This window comes from Castanea sativa, chromosome 1 (genome assembly GCF_040712315.1).
Source record: "Castanea sativa cultivar Marrone di Chiusa Pesio chromosome 1, ASM4071231v1".
Classification (NCBI taxonomy): Eukaryota; Viridiplantae; Streptophyta; class Magnoliopsida; order Fagales; family Fagaceae; genus Castanea; species Castanea sativa.
The window spans coordinates 45,059,955-45,082,500 of NC_134013.1; the positions used below are offsets into that span (position 1 = coordinate 45,059,955).

At 37.0% G+C, this 22,546-nt stretch overlaps 1 protein-coding gene across 1 annotated transcript; it reads left to right on the forward strand.

Moving 5' to 3' along the window:
- The first annotated feature begins 1,686 nt into the window (after nt 1–1,686).
- LOC142621075 (ATP-dependent Clp protease proteolytic subunit 3, chloroplastic) lies at nt 1,687–9,648 on the forward strand. The gene is made up of 5 exons (XM_075794392.1): nt 1,687–2,318; nt 2,901–3,015; nt 5,489–5,664; nt 8,989–9,084; nt 9,197–9,648. Exons 1-5 carry the CDS (start codon nt 1,989–1,991, stop codon nt 9,488–9,490), a joined length of 1,011 nt encoding a protein of 336 aa, XP_075650507.1. The 5' UTR covers nt 1,687–1,988; the 3' UTR covers nt 9,491–9,648.
- The last annotated feature ends 12,898 nt before the right edge of the window (nt 9,649–22,546 follow it).

Below are 22,546 nucleotides of genomic sequence, written 5' to 3' on the forward strand. Positions count from 1 at the left end.
GCTTTTAGTGTTTGTAGACGGTAAAATACAATTTTGGTAATGCTCTGTCCCAAATACCAAAAGAAAATGAGAGAGAGAGAGAGAGAGAGAGAGAGAGAGAGAGAGAGTACCTAAGGAGAGTCTAAGAAGACAAGGGGCTTGATGATGCCGAAAATCGTCAGTAAGTCACACGGTCCTCACGTACTCGAGACAAGACCTGCGCAAAAAAAAAAAAAAAAGAAGAAGACCCTACAGAGAGTACCAGTGTGGTACTAGCCAAATACTCTCCGAATGTTAAGTTAGAGAACTTTTCACAACTTTAGAGTGCCAGAGTTAGGGTAAAATTATATGTACCTTGGTTTGTGAGGGTTTGGGGGTTTTTTTAATAGTATAGAGCTGACATTCGTTTCTTGGTGGAGAGGGTCTTTCCTTTTAGGGAAGATCCTCATTAATAGGTGTATCTTGCTGGATCATTTCCTTATAGGGATCCTCTTGGTTAGGGTTAACCGTGAGACACAAGATGTTTCCTTATATATCCATTTGTGGAGGCCAAGCAAGGCCACGTTAGACCCGTCATAGGTTTCTTTCTCCCCGTCAGCTTCCTTCCGTCTGCCTCTTATCCCGTCTAGGCGTTCTTGTCGTCTTATATAGATGTCGTTGGATGTGGAGTTGTCGGGTGTAGAGTCATCGGCCTATGATATCATCGTTTTCATCTCTATGAATGCACAAGTGGAGCTGACAAGTTCATTGGGACCGTCGGCTTCCTCCTATGTGAACGAGTTTATCCACTTCTAGAACGGCGAAAATAGCAAATTAGCCATTACTTTCCAACTATATAGTTAGCAGTTACTGTTTACAAACTATATTTTTTACTAGCAGATTTTGGGCCTATAAATCGAGTCTTTGAAGGTCGATTTTTATGGTCTAATGCCGTCTGATGTAGCATATTTTCCAAGAGGCGTCTAGTTGGAAATCGAGTCTCTAAGACTCGATTTATATCTTATATCTATTCTTTCTCCTTATTTTTTCTGCGTTTCACATCTGGTCATCATGTCTCTCTTCTCACTACCTCTCCATCAGCTTCTTTTTTCCTCACTACCTCTCCATCAGCTTCTTTCTTCCTCCTCTACACTGATTTGCACAAGCCCAGCTGCCACAGACCCATCGCCGCCGATCCACGCTGACCTAGGCTGCTGTGCCCAAGTTGCGCGACCCAGGCCGCCGCGCCCCAGGTTCGTATGACCCAAGTCCGTGCGACCCAGGCCGCTGCGTGCCCAGGTTGCGCGACCCAAGCAGCCGTGGATTTGGGGGCATTGGTTCTTTTTTTTGTTTTTTGTGTATGGTGGGTTCTGCTCAGTCGTGATCTTCCCAATGGTGGTGGATGGATTTTGACGTGGGATAGGCAAAATGTGGGTTTTGGTGGTTGTTGTGTATTTCAGGGAATGGATGGTAAAAGACTTAGATTTATTTTTTTTTGGCTTGTAAATCAAGTCTTAGAGACTCGATTTCCAAGTTGACTCCACGTGGAAAAAATGGCACATCAGACATTAAAAATTGACCCTCAAAAACTCGAGACTCGAGATGCTAGTAAAAAATATAATTTGTAAACCGTAACTACTAATTATATTGTTGGAAAATTATTGCTAATTTCCTATTTTCGCTTTTTAGAACTACCCTTATTAGGGCTTTTTCTTTGAACAGGAGTTTAGAGAAGAAGTATTGAAACGGCAAAAACGACGAAGCATCTCCTCGCTCGCTCTCTCCTTCTTTTTCAACGGCAACTCAGGCAATGGGGTTATCTCATATCTGCTACTATTTCTATGGATTTGTTTTTAAATAACACCAATTTTCAAACCATTTTAGTTAGTTAACATCTTTTCAAACTATTTAGAAAACTATCATCTTGAGTCTTTAGACTCTGATTCACTGTAGCAACTCGATTATATTTTGTTGGTTCAACAAATATCCCAAGCAAAGAAAGCAACAGAGGCAAACTCAGAGAGAGAAATATGGAGATGAGTTTGAGTTTGTCGTGTGCATCCTCACCTTCAAATTCTATGTGCTTCAACCATGGCGTTCTACACTCACAGTTCCCAATTGTGACCATAATAAGGAAGAACGCTACTGGTCTTATCAGTAATATTAGAAAAAGAAGAAGTATAAAACCCATTTCCACAATCAAGGCTTTGAAAAGCTCATCTTCAAAGCAGACCTTATCGACCAACTGGGATGTTTTCCAAGATTACTCTGCAACTTCAGCTTCATGGCTGCCCAGATTCGAGGAGCTTGACACTACCAACATGCTTCTCCGCCAGAGAATTTTATTCTTGGGCTCTCAGGTATCTCTCTCTCTCTCTCTCTCTCTAGAATTGTAAAAGTTGGTATTTGTTTTGTTACTTTGCATTAGTTGTAGGATTTCTGAGATGGGTTTGCTGATTTTTGGTTATTGGTACTATGTTGCTTTTGTTGAGGATATAGGGAAGTGAGATTCTAGATAGGCGGTGGGTTTATCTGTATAGGGTAGCTGGTTGTTATTGGCTTAAAATATTGGGTCTGGATATGGGTTTTTGTGAGTTTTGATGATTTGCAACATTTGCTAGTAGTTGAGGTTGAGTTATGTGAATGAAAGGTTGTGTTTTTGAGATGGGTTTTGTTGGTTATTAGCTATTCAGTTCATCCCTATGAACTTTTGGGAGTGTATGGTTTTAATTTTGGGAATCATGGAACCTGTTAGTTAAAATTGAGGTAGCTGTTAATGTTGAATGATTCTAATTGCATGTGTTGCAGTTCAGACATTTGTAAACTCAAATGTTCTTCCCATTCCTAACCCCTTCTTTTCTCATATCCCCAAAACTTGGGGAAAAAAAAGAAAAAAAATATTACCCTAAAATATTCAGATTTTCCCCCTGAATGATGTGCAGGTGGATGACATGACAGCAGATTTGATCATAAGCCAGCTTTTATTTCTGGATGCTGAAGACTCAAAGAAAGATATTAAATTGTTTATTAATTCACCTGGTGGCTCTATTACTGCTGGTATGTTTGATCTTTGTGCTTTTTCCTTATGCTTATCATTGTTGTGTCTCTTCATATTTTATGAGTATCTGAGCTAATACTGACTGGTGATAAAAGAAATGAGATGCTTGTCAATTGGGTGGACTTTGCTATCTATGTTGGTCATCTTGTATGAGACGAGTGAAACTTGAATTTAGGTTGATTGCTAATAAGAGTTCTAGCTTGAATAGCAGTATGCTTTAGTCAATTGGGCTTGTCAACATAACGGCTGAAAAAATTTACTGCAGGTAAAAAGAGGAAAAATAATGAGCACCTCAAAGGAATAAATTGACAAATAAGTTGAGTGAAAGTTTAGTTAAGCACTTAAGAACCAAATGGCTTTTAGAAGAAAGGAGAAGCAAAAGTTTTTTTTTTCCGGGGGGGTATCCTTTTTTCTTCATCCCTCCTACCTTGCATCCAAATAAGGGGAAGAATACATACTCTGCTTTCCCTTCTTATTATTTATTTCAGTCTGCATCACCTATATCTGCCCTTACTAGAATGCTTTTTGCTTGCACTACTTGTTGAAAACAACAGTACGGTTAAATATGTTTTGTACATATCAGATATACCATGTTCCATGATTTCCTTTATGTAAATTCCAGCTACCACATATGATATTCAGTAACAAGTAGATACTTCTGCAGTAAGATCAGTTTTCTGTATGAATACATAATGAGATGTTTTCCATTTTTTCAGCATTCAGTTCAATCTTATTTCTGTGCCTTTAGGTTCGCCTGAACAACACAAACAGCTTAATCAATGAATATTGGATTTGCAAACTTATAATACATAGGTCGCTTGAAATATGTATATCCCCAAAATTTGTTATGAAAGTTATGAGGTAGTTCTTGGTTTGTTTGAGGACTTTGAATTTGTAGGTTTTTATCGAAATGGGTCAACCTGTAAAAGATGTTGGTGCTATAGATGTGTACAAGTTTTTGATGGATATGTTGAAGGATGTCATTTGATGTTGCAGACTGCTTATTTGTGCAATCTTCTGAATATTTAATACTGGCTAGATCTCATTAAAAACCTATTGTCCTACCTTTTAGATTAATGAAGACAAGCTAAAAGCTTTGTTGAAAAGGAATTTTCTAGAGAAGATACATAATTTGGGTATGTTTTTAGAGAAGATACCCCTAATATTCAAAATGATTTGGACGAATGAGCATTGTCCAAGGCATGCAGGATTAAAAAAAAAAAAAAAACTCATCAAACCCTAGATGCTGAGCAGTAAATAAATATTTGACACAAAGGCTCAGTTTAAATTCTCCTAACAGGCTTGTTCGTCTTTTGACTTGGAGAAGTGTTTTTCATTATGTTGATAACAGTGTGTATCTATAAAGCATACGATAAAGTTTGAGGGTATGTTGGTTTTGCAAGAAAGTTTATGATTCCTTGAGGATTGATGTTGGACCCAAGCATGCAGTTTTTCATTTTTCATATTTTTTGGGGGAAGGGTGTTTGAACCCTTGATGGTTCTCCTGGAAACACTAGGAAATGCCATTTGACCCAAGGGTCATTGTGGACCCAAGCATGGAGTTGAGTTCCTTTTTTAATTTAATTCCTGTTGGCAGTTTGAATATGCATCGTGAAGTACCCACGATAATTCTGAAGGGAGTTTGGAATGAAGTTGATAAAATTAAAGAAGTTTGATCAGAAATAGTGCAAAGTTGTTGTACTGGTTGGTTTCTGTTAAAGGCCAAAGAGGTCAATTATTTTTTTGTATAAAGAAATGGATTGATTGAATGCTTTTTAATATGGAATGGATCTGTTCTACTAACAGGGGATTAAGTGCATCATTTTGCAGATATTAATAAGATTGTCATGTCTTTGACAGAGAACTCAACTATGAAAAGTAGTTTCATCTGGTCAATATGTGTGTATGAATTTGTCAGTCATATGTCAGAGATGGTGACTTATAGGGATAGGGGGTAGTGTGGATAATGTTGATGTCTTCTGTGTTGAACTTATTCATTGGATTGTGACAATGTCTTTGACAATTAGTTTAACTAATGAATGTTGGACTTGCCTGATCTATTCTTTGTTTATATCTTATGTTTTATTTGTTCATACTTCCTGCCATATCTTCAAGCTTTAAGTTCTTCTATGGAACTTCTGAGTCACAGATCAAGAACTTCAAGACTGCTTATGCATGGAGGCTGAAATTTAATCTAACCAGTTAACAAGTCCCAAGCCCTCTGTAGACACCTCAATTCACACCCTCTGGAAGGAGGGTTTGTTAGGATGACAATCAATTCAGTCATTAAAATTGTGAACCCCAATGGACCTCCTTAAATGGGACATATATGTGGCTAACACAAAAAAATGGATTTTTTTTTGGTAGCCATTGCAAGTAATTGGATAAAGCTTCAATGAGTTCAGTAAACGTACAAACACCTTGGCCTACATTTGATGATGTTATATGACTTTATTTATTTGATGCATGTAGGGATGGGAATATATGATGCGATGAAGTTGTGTAAGGCAGATGTTTCAACTGTTTGCCTGGGCCTTGCTGCATCTATGGGTGCATTTCTCCTTGCTGCTGGTTCAAAAGGGAAGAGGTTCTGCATGCCAAATTCGAGAGTGATGATCCATCAACCACTTGGAACTTCCGGAGGAAAAGTAAGTGCTCATCTGAATTTTGGGGCTATTAAATTACAAGTTATAATAAATTTATATCCTGACATAATTGGATGGGGAGTTTTGGAAGCATAGAGATGAGAAAGGTAGGGATGTAAAAAATTCTCTGATTCTGATATTAAAGAAGGGAAGGGGAGAATATGGAGGGAAAAGACATCCCAATTTAGCCCCTTTTTAATCCTACCAAATCACCCAAAGGTGAGCAGATTCAGAGGGAGAGTAAAAATCTTTCATGTGTAATTCCAAAAGTACTTCCAACTAAAAAAAATGTTAAATCATCAAAGAAAGGGTACAATAGTATCAGTTGGCATTCCTGGAGTTATTTAGTATCAGTTCATTCAGTTGTCATAAAGAATCCTCAATAGATGATTTTTTACATCTCTCTAATGGGGTGTCCCATTGGGATGTTCGATTATCTGGACTGGTCCAAGATTGGGAGCTGGAGCCTCTAGTTGCTTTTATGGAACTTATTTATTCCAAACCTATTAGGGGTGAGGGGATGGATAGACCCTATTGGAGACCTACCAAGAGCAGGGATTTTAAGGTTCGAAGTTATTATCACTCCCTATCCGCATCTAATAGATGTCATTCCCTTGGAAATTGGTGTGCGATTGAAGGTCCCACCAAGGGTGGCCTTCTTTTCTTGGGCTGTTTCTCTAGGGAAGATTTTATCCACTGAGAATCTCTGGAAGAGAGGTATTATTGTATTGGATTAGTGTTGCATGTGCAAAACGTGTGGGGACTCTGTGGACCACCTTCTTCTTCATTGTCCAATAGCTTAGGAGCTGTGGAAAATGATGTTTTGTTTCTCTGGACTCCAATGGATTATGCCAGAGAGGGTTATCAATTTGTTCACAGTTTGACAGGGATCTGTTGGAAGGCATAAAAATATAGCCTTTAGGAAGGCTGTGCCGTATTGCCTCTTATGGTGTCTTTGGCGAGAATGGAATGCTAGAAGTTTTGAGGGATATGAATGCTCTATTGTTGGTGTTAAAACCTTCTTCTTTTGTACCTTGTTAGATTGGGGTTTTGCTTTTCAGTCTTCTCCTTGTTTTACTCTAAAAGATATGATCAAGCATTGTAGTTTGAGAGTTTGATTGTACTTCACCTTGAGTACACCTTGTGTACTTGGTTTCTGTTTTTTTAATAAATTTTTTTGTTACTTCTCAAAAAAAAGAAAAAAAAAAAAGAAAAAGAAAAAGAAAGAAAGGGTACAATAGTAAATTAAAAACGTTTTCCTTTTCTCCTCTACACACCAAAACAAGAGAAAAGAAAATCTCCATCCTATCCTTATCCTCTCATTTCCCCATAAACTACCAATCATAATTTTTAGGGTATACACTTGTGAGTGAAGTCCTATAGTGAATATTAATGAGAAGAATGAGTGGTTTATATAACATAATTGGGCTTAAACAAATTTGTTTAAGTTTTTGGGCCAATTGGTGTCCCTATACATTATATTAACCATGCACTTTTATTATTATTATTCAATGTGGGGGACTTCACTCACAAGTACATATCCAACAATAATGTTAGTTATGGGCTTCCTTGTGCTTTTCCATGACCATTACTTTGGTTTAACTGTTTCACTTTGAAGTGCTAACAAAATGCTACCAATATTGGCATTATAGCTGTGAGAGTCATAGCAGACCTTACATATATGTTAGCTATCCAAGAGAATTTGGATGAGCATGAGATTAAAAGAGAAATTAAACATTTCATAACTTTTTGCAATAGTAGCAAATGCATAATAATTTGTAGACCTGTTAGACTACACCTCTGCTTGAAATGTCAAAGCAATCTATATGGTATCAAATTCCTGTCCAAAGCAATAACTACCAGCATATATGGGATGAATTAATTCATTGGATGTGACATTATAGGATGAGACTGACACTGATCTTTTACAAATTAAAATGATTTTCCAAACAATTCTTTTTTTTTTTTTAATTATTTTATTTATCCAGTTTGGCTTCCTAATTCCCTTTCTCTCTTTTACAACCCCCCCCCTTCCCAACCCTAACACCAAAAAAAAAACTACCTGGGGTTACTTTCATGGTTTGCACGCATTTTCTTGATGTTAATTAGAGTCAGAGGCCATTCCAAGAAATTAGTTTGGTCCAAGATCAATGCTGTGGATTTGCACCACTAGATATACGATGCTGTACCAAAATGTGTCATGTCCAGACCCTCTTATTATATTAGATTTCAAAAGTAGATTGATTTAAGGCGAGGATCATACAAAAAAGTGAAGAAAATCATTTAGGACACGATGTTTAGTTTAACTGCTATTGCTCTAAATGGAAGGAACAACAACTAATTATCTCCTGATATGTTTTTCTTCGTTGTCATTTCCCTTCAGCTTGCTTGAATTTTTTTTTATTCAGGGTCCAAAAGTTTGTTGTCAAGCTAGAATTTAAGGCATGGCTATATGGGTTCCTGAAGGCAGTTGTAACGTCCATGTCACAGAATTCTTTTCATTTTTGAATATGTATTTTTTCCTTTTATTTTCTAAATCTCTTGATGTTCATATGATTTCTCCTTAGCTTGTTTGGTATAAATTAAATAGAGTTCATTTTTCATGTAAAGCGTGCTGAGGTTTAGACTTGAGGGAAGAAAATTCTAACTGTTTGCTGAATTTTAGACTCTCTTAAATTGTAATTTTTACTCTTCTTCCTTGAGTGTACATTGGGTCTGCACTTTTGTTTTCTTTGCTGTTCCTTTGTAAAAATATAGAAAGAAGCAAACAGCTTTATTTGTTTAGTGAAAAACTTGAATACATTCTTTGGACTAAGGTTTAACCTTGTTGGATCTTCAAGTGTTAGCCTTAAATGGCTGATTAAATTCCAATTTAGAGTGCATTTACCATTTGTAAATTTGAAGTAGATAGTTTGCTTAGAATGAGGGCTGGTGACTGGTTGTTTTCAAATATTTGTATGAAAATGATCTACGGTGTATTTAAAAAGAAGTTTTGTTTGATTTTTTAAATTAAAATTCCTGCTATTATGGTTAACTATTAAAAAGGAATTTTAGCTTCTGGATAAGTTTCATAGCAGAAGAATGGAGCCTTGGCAGATTATATTCTTGCTTGACAAGGCAAGGCTACAAGACTCTGGTCAAATTTTGGTTTTTCTCTTTAAGTGCAAGTGAACATGTGTATTGCATTTATAATGTTTGGAAGTTATGTTGGCTCTATTTGGTTAAATATTGATACAGAAAGGACACTTGATATGTTTAGAGGAGGCTGATCCCTCCATTAGTGGTCTTAAGGGTTGTGTCTCACGTAATGGTCACATGTAATTCCAGGTGACGGACATGAGTATACGAATAAGAGAAATGATGTATCACAAAATTAAGCTGAACAAAATCCTGTCAAGAATCACAGAGAAGCCTATAGAGCAGGTTGTGTCTCAGATCATATTCCCTTATTCGCTACATTTCTATTAATGTCCAACTACCTCTCCATTTTTCTTCACTCTTTCTATTTTTTCCTATTTTGGGTGGTTATTTGCAGATTGAAGCGGACACAGACCGTGATAATTTCATGAATCCTTGGGAAGCTAAGGAATATGGGCTCATTGATGAGGTTATTGATGATGGCAAGCCAGGATTAGTTGCACCTATCGGAGATGCATCACCTCCACCAAAAACTCGGGTGTGGGATCTGTGGAAAGTTGAAGGGGGTAGGAAAGCCAAGAAGAATTTACCCACCGAGCATACACTTTTACAGAATGGATATAAAGGGGGTCAAGAAGGTGATGGGGAGAGAGGCACTGAACAAGAAAAGCAAGCACCTGCTTCTGTATGAGACTTAACTTAAACTCTTCCCTGCATGTATCTGCTTAGTTTACCTGTAATGTTCATCTCCCAAAACAGTGGTTATTGCTAATTTGTGCTTGTTTAATGGTTCCTTATACTCATTCAGTGCTCAAAGTGTATTTCCTATATGTTTTGAGCTTTGTTTAATAATTCTTGTTAAGTGCTCAGGTTGCCTTTTGGGATGACAGAATGGTCAATCGGAAGGGTTTTGGGGCATTTATCATAATCTTACTTCAATCCTAAGACAATCCTGCATATTATAGTCCTCACTGAACTTTCTAATTACATTACAGTCAAGCTAAGTAAAAGTTGCCAGTTCCAAGCATTAAAGTAAAAAGAATGTTATTCTCGCAAAATTTTGTTTGCGAATCTTTCACATACATGTATCTTCATCCTCTATGTTAAGTCACAAAATCGTTCATATTCATTATTTTGAATGAATTCATTTTATTTGAGTTTTAAGAAATGAAGGGGTTTCTTTGAAGAAATTAAATTATTTAACCACGTCGAAATAACTGTACTTTGTTAAAGTGTCATGTGAACTAAGTGATAGGTTTCAAGAAGATGAACTTAGAGCATCTCTAACAGCATATGTAAAAAGCAAAATAATCTCTTCAATAGAGAATGAAACTAAAACAAAAAGGTCTCCAATGGTTTCTCTAAATCACAAAATATTTTTTTGCTCATAAACAATAGCTCATCAAGTCTAATGGACTACTGTACATTAGCAATTGGATTTTTTTTTATTAAAAAATTATAGCAACTACCATTATATCAATTTTTCTCTTTTTTCTTGATTTCTTTTCTCTCATACTATTATATCAACTAATATTTAAATGAAATAGAGAAAGAATAGAAAATCTGTTAGAAAGTGTATTTGAAATAGTAGGTAGGTAAAAAGTAAATGTAATTGTTCGCTCATCAAACAGTGCTGGAGATCTCTTAGTCTCATTCGTTTGGTCTCTCACTCACTTAAATGATTTAAAAAAAAGGTTAGACCTATTCCCCTCTCTTCTTTATTCATTATTTTTAATTATTTATCAATGCCTTATCCTTTGGGTATTGTTTATATTTTCCATATTATGGAATGAGTATATTTTCCCTATTATGGAGGTGACGTAAGGGTAAATTCTATGTAATATTGTGTAATTAGACATGATTGTTACTTACCAAAACTTCAATCAAAAAAGGTTCCTTACCGAAACTAATTCATAATTCTCTTACTCATTACTACCAAAATGGTCGGATAATGGGAGCACATATGATTTAGGGAGCCCCATTTGAGAGCAATTACTAGATAGTTGTTACTATGACAAATTTGAGAGCAATTACTTGATTTAGCTACGTGGGTTTTTTTTTGTTGCAAGTTTGGTTGCTTTAAACTTTTGGGATGCTTCCAATCTTTCTCTTGTTTTGATAAATGCATTTTTATTCAGCAAATAAACAAAATACTACTCAGACGAATTGTTACCTACTCAAACTCGAGAATCTCATTTGGTGAAAAGTTGCACTAAGGAGAGAGAGAGAGAGAGAGAGAGAGAGAGAGAGAGAGAGAGAGAGAGGGTCACAGTGTGTTTTTGTAAAGTGTTATACCAAGTTTTAAGGCAAAAACTTTTTATAAAGAATTTTACGGTTAACGGAAAACAATTTCAAATTTTACAATGAAACAGATAAATATGGTAAAATACTGAAAATGTTTTTTGTATAACATTTTATAGCAAACCAAATAGAGTGTAAAGCTATCAACAACAAAAAAAGAAAAAAGAAAAAAGAAAAAAGAAAAAAGAAAAAAGAAAAAAGAAAAAAATGTAATCAAATTTCTGGTATGGTATAAGTTATAGACCAATAGTTATCATATTGGAGCAAAGAAGAGGGTGGATAACACTTAGCTCCCCTCATAAATAACCAAAGAAAACCCCTCTTATTTTGCCTTAGAAGTAGCCAACAATGCAGCATACGATTCAGCCCACAAAGGATTCCCAAAATCCGTAGCCTTGGTTCAAACAAAAATCAGCTATATATCTTGTGATCTCATCTCGACACACAGAAGCTAAATTTGACGTGTCAAATTTGATCTTAACTAAACCTGGAGGACTCCACGACTCCCTAATATTCCCTCTACACTTGACAGCTTCCCATGCCATCTCATGAGAATTGTAGACTTTGTGAATTTTCTAGCTACCACAATAGGATCAACTGAGTATGGTTCAAACACTATCTTTTTGTGGAAACTCCCCTAGAGCTCCCAAAGAAATCAGATAGAATACCGTTAATTAGAATAGAGAATTTGACAGTTGAGATAAAAAATATAATCCATCTTCTCCATTTTTCTAAAAAACTACACCACTGTAGCATATACATGAGAAAAGCCCAATTCACAGAAACATATGCATTCTCTACATCCAACTTGCACAAAACCTCTGCCACCCCTGCCTTGAGCTTACAGTCAATACATTCAGAAACAATTAAAATTTATTTTTTGCCCGTGCTTTGCATGAGTTTCCTATATTTATAATTTATAAATGTTAGTTTTTAAAAGTTATTGTATTTTTTTTTTCTCATAAGAAATATAAAAGATGGTATCAAAGGGTTGAATTTCATTGCTCAATAAAAGTCTACATTTGAACCAAATTATATAATCACTAAAAGATTAAAATTTCAAATATTCCTGATTTTTTTTCATTTGCAATCACACATTCAATTACATGCTCATTCCTATAGCTATTTTCCCCAATAGTTAGTAATCGCTTTTAGATACATGTGTGTGTTTACGCAATTTCTATATAAATAATCAAACAAATTTTCATGCTATATTTGAACATTATTCAAATCAAATAAAGATGATGAGTAACTGGAATTGCAAAATTGTTTATCATAGCCCATTGATATAAAGAATAAGCCATATCAATGGCATTTCTCTTAATCTAATTAAAATTACAGCTCTCAAATACACGACATAAGTTAATGTCTCTCAATCATATGAGCAATTACATTATTGTGTAATTGAATATTATACTATTAGATGCTAATAAATATTTTTCATGATGGGATATTTGATCTCATCTAATTGGTAATAATGCAAATAACAACGAGATTGAATAGAGAAGTTTTGAAATGTATCATTCTTTTATTTTTTTTTACAAAAGGACACAAATCAAAATGTTAGACAGAATAAATTTTAAAACTAACACTAAACCAATTTCCAAAATAAAATCATTAATAACATTAAAGTAATTAGAGGAAACTTTGTAGTTACATTGAAGCATGAAAGTGTATAACTATTATAATGGGGTAAAATTATGAGTCAATAGATCTATTCTACATGAAATTTCTCCTTCTTCTAATATCAGCTTCAGCTATAATTAGAATTTTATTTTCTTAAATTTCCTTGTTTTTTATTTTTTGTTGTAATTGGTGGTTCCTTCCACTACTATTAGTCAAAATTTTATTTACAACGTAACAATTCCTTCCACTACTATCTTCCCAGCTGACTGCATTGCACTCCTAAGCATATATAGCGAAGGATTACACCGTAGCAACAGGGCATGAAGTGATTTGCTGGACCCAAGCTTTAATAAGGTTTCCAATCACAAAGAGTAACGTCTCACCAGCTTTCTTCTTTGACAAAAACAGCCATGACAACCTAATTTAGAGAAACCAGTGGACTGTGTCTTTTCCATTGCTGGGTATTTTCATTTAGTTTTCTTGAGAAAACATGTACTTTGAACTCAATGTTAGTTCAGTAATTCGAAACTCTTTTTGAAATAATTTGTGGATTCAAAAATACAAGAATGAATATAGAACACAAATAACATTAAATCTTAGCTCAAACATTTTTCTCATGCCAAAGTATAGAAAACTTAACCATAGTTACCTGCAAAAGTATTGAAACTATTTGCCTTTCATACAATCTCTTTCATGGCCAATTTGGGTATCACATCTTCTGCCTCTAATAATTATTACATTCAAAGAATATAAAGTGAGGGAAAGAAAGATTGAATAGTCTGTATATTCTGTGTAAATAATACTATGCAATAGAGAGCCTTATATAGGCTAAGTATGTGTGAAATACAAGTAATATGAGTGTACTGCAAGTATTGTATACTGGGCTAGGCCCGATGGGCTAGATTAAATTAAGCTATATACTAACATCCCCCCTCAAATGCGAGATGGCAAGGAGGAAGCCAATTGAAGTTTGGATATCAGATCTCGAAGATGACTAGGCGAGTGAGTTTTGGTGAAGATATCAGCAGGTTGGTCGGTAGAGAAGATGGAGAATAACTTGAGATTGCCTTTCTTGAGAAGCTGGCGAGTGATGTGGCAATCGATCTCAATGTGCTTGGTGCATTCATGGAAGACATCGTTATGAGCAATGTAGATAGCACTACAATTATCACAATAAAGAGGAGTGGCCGTAGGCTGTGGAGCATCCATGTTAGCCAAGAGCCATCGAAGCTAGACAAGCTCGCAGGTGGTGTTAGCAAGGGCACGATACTCAACCTTGGTACTGGAACGGGAAATCACGTCTTGCTTCTTGCTACGCCATGAGACAAGAGAATTACTGAACAGGAAACAAAAACTTGTGATGGAGCATTGATTGTTTGGATCACCTGCCCAATCTGCATTTGAATAAGCACGGAGCTCGAGAGAAGATTGAGAGGAGTAGTGAAGACCATGATAAAGTGTGCCCTTGACATATTGGAGAATCTGAAGAACAACAGCATAGTGGACAGAACAAGGGGCGTCCATGAACTTACTAACCATACTCACGGCATGGGAAATATCCGGGTAAGTGACAGTGAGATAGATCAGACTACCAACCAGCTGACGATAACGAGTAGCATCTGATATAGGTTCGCCATCCAAGGGTGTGTGCTTGGCATTGTATTCCAAGGGAGTGGAAACCGTTTTGTTGTCTATGATACCAGCCTTGGAGAGAAGGTCAGAAGCATATTTAGCTTGGGATAGATAGTACCCATCAGAGGATGAGGTAACCTCAAGCCCAAGAAAAATAGCTGAGAGTGCCCAAATCTTTCATCTTAAAATACTGACTAAGGAAGTGCTGAAGAGAGCGGATACCTGTAGAATCATCTCCAGTAATAATCATGTCATCAACATAAAGAAGAATAAGAGTGATACTAGCAGAGGATCATTGAACGAAGAGAGCAGTGTCATGAGAACTTGAAGTGAAACCCTGTTGAGTAACAACTGAGCTAAACTTTTTAAACCAAGCCTAAGGAGCCTACTTAAGGCCATAAAGAGCAGGATGAAGACGACAAACTTGACGGCCTGAGTGAGTATAGCCAGGGGTGGTTACATGTACACTTCTTCTTGAAGGTCTCCATTGAGGAAAGCATTCTTCACATTCATTTGATAAAGAGGCTAATGGCAAATGACAGCCACATCAATGAGACATCTGACAGATGTAAGGCAAGTAACAGGAGTAAATGTTTCCTCATAGTCAATGCAATAATCCTGAGTAAAGCCTTTGGCAACAAGGCGAGCCTTGTATTGTTCAACAGATCCATCAGTCTTGCTCTTGATCTTGTAAATCCACCTACAACCTACTACAGACTGACTAGGAGGAAAATTAACCATATCCCAAGTGTGATTTTTGTGAAGGACATCTAGTTCTTTGGACATAGCTTGCTACCAAAGAGGGTTAGTATGGGCCTCATGATAGGTGTGATGCTCATAGAGGGTGGCAAGAGCAAAAGAATAGTGATAATCAGTGAGATAAGGAGAAAGAATGCTTACCCGAGTAGAGCGATGAAGGTTAGGACCAACAAGAGGCTTAGTAGATAGTGGTGCCATAGGATCCAAGACAGGTGGGTCATGTGCCAGGGACAAAACTGGAGATGAGTTGTCTAGAGAGGCAGCCAATGTTGAAGAATCCTCCACAAATTCAGGATAAAGAGGAATGAAAAGATCAGTAAAAATAGGACACTTTGAGGAAGAAAACATAGGAAATTGCTGAAGACTCATAAAAGGACGATGTTCCTAGAACTCAACATAACGGGAGATAGAAGGCGATGAGAGATGGGGTCATAGCAAAGAAAACACTTTTGGGGAACACCATAGCCAAGGAAGCAACCTAGACGAGCACGAGGTTGGAGCTTTGTTCGTTCATGAGGAGGAAGAGAGACAAAACAAGCATAACCAAAAACCCAAAGAATGGTTAGGGGTTTGACCATAAAGGAGTTCAAAGGGTGATTTGTTGTGTGTGGTCGGTGAAGGAACGCGATTAATGGCGTAGAAAGAAGTGAGTGCTGCCTCACCCCAAAAGCGCTTAGGAAGAGAGGAAAAAATGAGAAGGGTGCAGACAACATCAAGAATGTGACGATGTTTTCATTTTGCATGACCATTTTGTTGAAAGGTATAAGGACAAAAGCGATGGGGGAGAGTACCTTTATAATCTAAAAAGGACAAGAAAGATTTATCACTGTATTCTTGAGCATTATCTGACCGAAAGATCTTAACGGTGCGATTGAACTATGTTTCAATCATTTTATGAAATGTTTGGTAAATGGACACAAGTTTAGACCTATGGTGAAGCAGATAAATCCAAGTATATCGAGAAAAATCATCCACAAATATGACAAAATATCGAGATCCCCCCTCAGTGGGAACCGGTGACGGACCCCAAATATCAGAATGTACAAGATCAAAAGGTGCAAAAGAAAAAGAGTCACTATTATTAAAGGGCAATTTTGTTTGTTTGCCAAAATGACAGGAATTACAATCAAATTTCGAAAATTGAATTGAACCTAAATGACCTTGAGAACCTAACAGCTGAAGACGAGATAAAGACGTATGACCGAGACGAGCATGCCATAATTCAGGCGAGAGGGTGGTAGTAGTAGTAGCAGCAGCAGAGACAACTTGTGAAGGAATCTTCAGGTCGTGAATCTTAAACATACGTCCAACCTTACAGCCTGTCCCAAGCACTTGACCCATCCAAGGATCTTGCACATCCACACCATGGTTAGTAAAGAGAATATCCACTCCTAATTCACAGAGTTTACCAACAGAAAGCAAATTGAGGGACAATTTTGGAATATGAAAAGTGTCACTAAGGGATATACTAGGAGTAGAGATTGTTTCTTTATGACTAATAGGCATAGGAGTTCCATCAGCAATGTAAATAGAGATAGGATGTGCTAAGGGTGCTTTATCAAAGAATTGTGATTCATCAGGGGTCAAATGGTTACAACATGCAGTATCAAAAAACCAAAAATGGTTACCTAAAGCGACCAAAAGGGCAGTGGAAGTTCGGGATAAAACCTATTGAGCTACTGCCTCAATATTAGTTGTAGTAAGTGAGGAAGCCAAAGATAGACCTATAGGAACCGATGGATCTGAGGGACACATAGTAGATGCCCGAGGAGGAGGAGCTTTATTATGCTCTTGCATGAATTTATACAGTTTGTGACCAACAGAGATGTCATGGCCCTTGGCATGACAAAACTCGCAGCAAGTACCTTTCAAAGACTGAGAGGAGGGAAGCCTAGAGGTTAAGTGTGGAGGCGCAATGATTGCAGCAATGGAAGGCTGTGGGGGAAGAGAGGGTGTAGCCAACACATGGTCAGAGGATGGCATGTGATAAGAAGGTCGATGATTCTCTTCAGAGATGAGCTCCTTAACTGCAGCATCAAGAGAAGGAGTAGGAGACTAGCTAAGTAGAGAAGCCCTAGTACGCTCAAAATCCTCACATAAAGCCATCATGGAATGCATAAATTGACGACAGCCTCAATATTTGGCAAAGAGCTCAATGTCCTCAACATACCATAATGAAGGATCTGCAGTAGAAAGTTGTTCCCACATAGAGGAAGTCTGAGAATAATAATCAGAAATAGATTGACCTACCTCTTAGCACATTTGATAAATATTTGATTCAATGTGAAACTCTAGGTTTGAATCATTAGTGCAATTGTACCAATTGGACAGTGTTAAGGACATATTTTATGTAGTTGACTAATACTTTGACAAAATACACTTTACTTGTATTTGGGTAGATCTAGGATGTGTTTAATACTTCAGAGAACATGTTGTTCAAGTCTAGTATTAAAGCCATGAAGATTGGACCAAGAAACAAGTGAAGAAAATGTGTTCACTAAAGCTGGATAGATAGCTGGACACCTACGAATATCTGCTCGACAGCTTCTCGACAGATAGCTATCTATCGAGGTTTAATGAAGCTCGACACCTACTATCTATCGAGGTATCTATCGAGGTTACGAAAATTCAAATTTTCAAATCTGATTTTTGGGCCAGGCTTTTGTATTTGTGTAGGGTTTCTTTTCTCACAGCCTTAGACATATATAAGGCTTATTTTAGGGGCCGTCACATAAAAAAATACAAGGAGAACATATGCAAAAGGTGACCGAAGCCTTATTCTCTCTGAAAGAAGCTACTGCGTCTTTTGCGCCTTAGGGTTTTGTAACCAAGTGCTTCTTGATCTTCATTATTGATGAAGTGAAGAACTTTGCAGCCAACATTCTTCTTCCTCAAGTTGGTGTATAAGTCACGTACTGGGATTCATGCAAAGGAGTGAGTCACGTACTAGGATCCGTGCATCAAAGAGAAGCGTTCATATATTGAAGATTTCAGAGGTTCTGAAGCGGTAGAAGGTTTTTGCTATGAGTTCATCTACGGGGATTGTAGAGTCTAAGGACAAAGGTTTTGTACTAGATCAGAAACTTTTCTTTACTATAGTGAATTGCTTTTTGGGAAGGTTTCCCCCCAGGTTTTTTACTGTGAAATTGGTTGGTTTCATTGGTTTTCCTAGGTCATCACTAAAGCTGGATAGATAGTTGGACACCTGCTGGACACCTGCGGATAGCTGCTCGATAGCTTCTCGACAGATAGCTATCTATCGAGGTTTAATGAAGCTCGACACCTGCTATCTATCGAGGTATCTATCGAGGTTACGAAAATTCAAATTTTCAAATTTGATTTTTGGGCCAGGCTTTTGTATTTGTGTAGGGTTTCTTTTCTCACAACCCTAGACATATATAAGGCTTATTTTAGAGGCCGTCACATAAAAAAAATACAAGGAGAACATATGCAAAAGGTGACCGAAGCCTTATTCTCTCTGAAAAAGGCTACTGCGTCTTTTGCGCTTTAGGGTTTTGTAACCAAGTGCTTCTTGATCTTCATTATTAATGAAGTGAAGAACTTTGCAGCCAACATTCTTCTTCCTTAAGTTCGTGTGTGAGTCATGTACTGGGATTCGTGTAAAGGAGTGAGTCACGTACTGGGATCCGTGCATCAAAGGGAAGTGTTCATATATTGAAGAGTTCAGAGGTTCTGAAGCGGTAGAAGGTTTCTTCTGTGAGTTCATCTACGGGGATTGTAGAGTCTAAGGACAAAGGTTTTGTACTAGATCTGAAACTTCTCTTTACTATAGTGAATTGCTTTTTGGGAAGGTTTCCCCCTAGGTTTTTTACTGTGAAACTGGTTGGTTTCATTGGTTTTCCTAGGTTATCATATCTTGTCTTATTTATTTTTTCGCTGCATATTATTTATGACATGATATTGATGTTTGTTTATTTTAACAAGTTTATTTATAATAAACCTAATTAACAACTTGGGTTTAAAACTTGTTAATTCTATCAACTGGGTCTAAATTTCCCAGCAAGTGGTATCAAAGTGGGTACACTCTGATCGGATTAATTTCCTGAGTGTGATCCTTGACCCCGTTGTTATGGATCGCGGAAAATCTCTTTTGATTCCTCCTTTATTTGATGGAACTAATTATGCATACTGGAAAATTCGTATGAAATTTGTTTTGCAGGCTCTAGGTGAACGGGGATGGCAAGCTGTTGAAGTTGGCTGGATTAAGCCAAAGGAATCGCCGGTGGATTGGGATGATGCAACAATCATAGCGGAAAATTTCAACAGTAGGGCCTTGAATGCTTTGTTTTGTAGGGTGACTAATGAGGAATTCAAGAAAATATCATCCACGGAAGTTGCCAAGGAAGCATGGACCATTCTTGAAACCACCTATGAAGGTACCATGGCTGTAAAGACTGTGAAGCTTCAAAGACTCACTAATAGCTTTGAAGAAATAATGATGGAAGAGGATGAGACCTTTGATGAGTTCTATGTCAAACTCAAGGATATTGTGAATTCTGCCTTCAACCTTGGAAAGTCTATAGCAGAATCCAAAATTGTTAGGAAAATCCTTAGGTCCTTACCTGAAAGATTCCATCCCAAGATCACTACCATTGAAGAAGCAAAGGACATTGATCAAATTCCTTTGACTGAGCTTGTAGGGAACCTTCAAATCTATGAGATGGGATTAGGCTCAATGGGAAAAGGTGGAAAGAGTAAAAACTTGACCCTTAAGGGTATAGAGGAAGAGATTGAGGACTCTAAAGATGAAGATGAAGATGAAGATGAGGATGAGGATGAGGATCTAACCTTCATAACTGATGAGATTATCAAGCTTCTTCAATTTAGGAAGAAGGATAAGGGCAAACCTCCTAGGAAATCTAAATCCTCTAGGAAGGGTAAGAATGAGAAGCCTCTCATCCAATACCATGAGTGCAAGGGTTTTGGTCATATGAGGATAGAGTGCCCAAACTACCTTATGAGGGAAAAGGCCAAGAAGTCAGAAGATAAAGGGTTGGTTGCTACTTGGAGTGATACTGAGAATGACTCTTCTTATGAGTATGTGGATGAATGTAGTCACGTTATGGCCTTTGCTGCCTCAATTGATAAGGTGATTGTGGAGAGTGCTAGTAATAGTGAGGATTCTTCTGATAATGAAGTACCCAAGAAGTTGACCCTTCAAGAAGCCTATGATAAGCTATGCACTAAATTCATAAAATCTGAAAAGACTTCTCATCTTTGTAGAAAAGGGCTAAATGAGGTAAAAACTGAAAAAGCTGAATTGTTAGTCAAACTAGAGGAGACTACAAGGTTAGTTGAGACTCTCATTGTAGAGAACACCTCATTAGAAGAGAAGGTCAAGAATCTTGAGGTTGAGCTTAGTCAGGCTAGAACTCAAATAAGGAGGATGTCTAGTACAAAGCTTAATGAGGTTTTGAGTGCTCAAAAGTCTAGTTCTGATAAGACTGGCTTAGGATATGCTGTCTCCTCCGGCCCTTCCTCTTCCACGGCTTCTGGATCATGGATTGTCATTGTGCCTTAATCCGAGAAAGGTAAGAAAGGTATGAAATCCAAAACTGTTTTGGCTAATTCTAAACCCTTTGTTAGACCTCATGTTTGTCACCATTGTGGTGTTTTTGGACACATTCGTCCTAATTGCTTTAAGTTGTATCCTTAAAGGCAAGTGTCCAAACGGTTACAGGTTTCCTCTCAAGGACCTACACCTTTGTTTGGAGAGTTATTAAAAGTCTTGAGCTTTTTAACTCAATTTCAAGAGAATCTTAATTCTTCTATGTCCTTTAGTAAACATACTAGGACACGTGCCTTTTCATCTTTACGGCCAAAGACTCGTGCTGTGTGGGTGAAAAAGGAGCCTAAGACTTAATTGTCTTTTCTGTTTGTCCTCTGCTTTAATTCTTTCTAACTAAAGTAGGACTCTCTTTGCTTGATTTCTTTTCTGCTTTTGAAATCATGCTTTCATGCATCTTCATTTTTCTATCATGCCTTCATGCATATGCATGTTTCTTTCATGCTCTTATGTTGTTTGTCTGTTTTTGTTTGGTTGTTCAGTATTTATTTTGTTTTTATTTTTTCAAAATAAAAAAAGGAAAAAATCAAAAAAATACAAAAACAGTGTGTGTTTGTGTACATCGGTTCTTGTGAACCTTAAAATGGCCATTGAAACAGAGTTTTCTAAACTTTGTATCTCTTGTAGCTTAGATGAGCATCCTTATGCATAACTAAGCAAGTGAGCTTTGTGGCTCTTTGTTTGTGATGAGCAAGGTTAAGTGATCTCTTGTGCTTAACACTCGTATCACTCTTTTTGATGGGAAGGACTAGAAAATCCTAAGAGAATGGCATAAATAACCATCTCACCACTGTTACCCGCCAATCATGATATGACATCTGTATGTTTCGGCATAGCAAAAGTGCAATGTTAATGACATCTGTATGCTTCGGCATAGCAAAATTGCAATGTCAAAAACTTAACATAATTGGGTATTTCTTCTTTCTACTTTGTATACCCATGCATGGTTTGCTTAGTAAAAAGAAAATATGCAAAGAAAATAAACGTAAAAAGAACAAAAATGCTTTAAATATGATTGCAAGCGTGTTTTTTAGGGGATGTGGGAGTTATAAGATGTACCTCGAAGTTGGCAGTCCCCATAAAACAGTTATGATTGTGTGTGAGTTAAAGTGATTTTCTCATATCTCAAATCGTCATAACATTAAGACACTTATGCAATCTTGCGATGTTTTACACACACAACACGCAATATTCTTTGCTACTCTTGATACATGTGCAGGTACAATGTGATTTGGCCATCACAAGGTTTACATGCGTTGATGTATGCTCACTAAACTATCTTAGCTTGTTTTTGAAATATAAAATTGGTTAGAGTTGTTTAGTGTGTGTGTGTGTTTTTGGGAGCTCAATGCTTAACTCTTTGTTGATTGAGAGATGTTTTGAGAGGTTAAAATGTTGGTTGGATCTTTGGCTGAGTTGCATGTTTGATTGGATTCATATCTATGTTTTTCGCTTCTTGAAAAACTGATTTTAAGCCATCTCAATACCTTCTCGACACCTCTCGATACTTGGCTTGTTCGTCAAGCTTCTCAGTTGCATCTTATCGCAATCTCGACACCTCTCGATAGCTTGTGGATCGATCGAGAAAGTTCCTGTCCCCTCGATAATTGTTCGATCCATCGAGGTATGCTCGATAGCTTCTCGACACCTCTTGATCCATCAAGATCCTCTGCATGCATTGTTTTTCACTTGTTTTGTATGTTTCTTTTATCTTGTCATCCATAGCATCTTGTTTCATTACATTCATGCATTTTTATGGATTCTTTGTACCCCCTTGAAAATCCTTGATCATCTTTATGTTTCTCGGGTGAAGTTTTATAGCTTCTTGTACCCTTTGTCAAT

Coding starts and splice junctions, on each gene's coding strand:
- LOC142621075 (XM_075794392.1), top strand. CDS start 1,989: ATGGAGATGAGTTTGAGTTTGTCGTGTGCATCCTCACCTTCAAATTCT. Junction 3,016..5,488: donor TGGTGGCTCTATTACTGCTG/GTATGTTTGATC, acceptor TGATGCATGTAG/GGATGGGAATATATGATGCG. Junction 5,665..8,988: donor TTGGAACTTCCGGAGGAAAA/GTAAGTGCTCAT, acceptor ATGTAATTCCAG/GTGACGGACATGAGTATACG.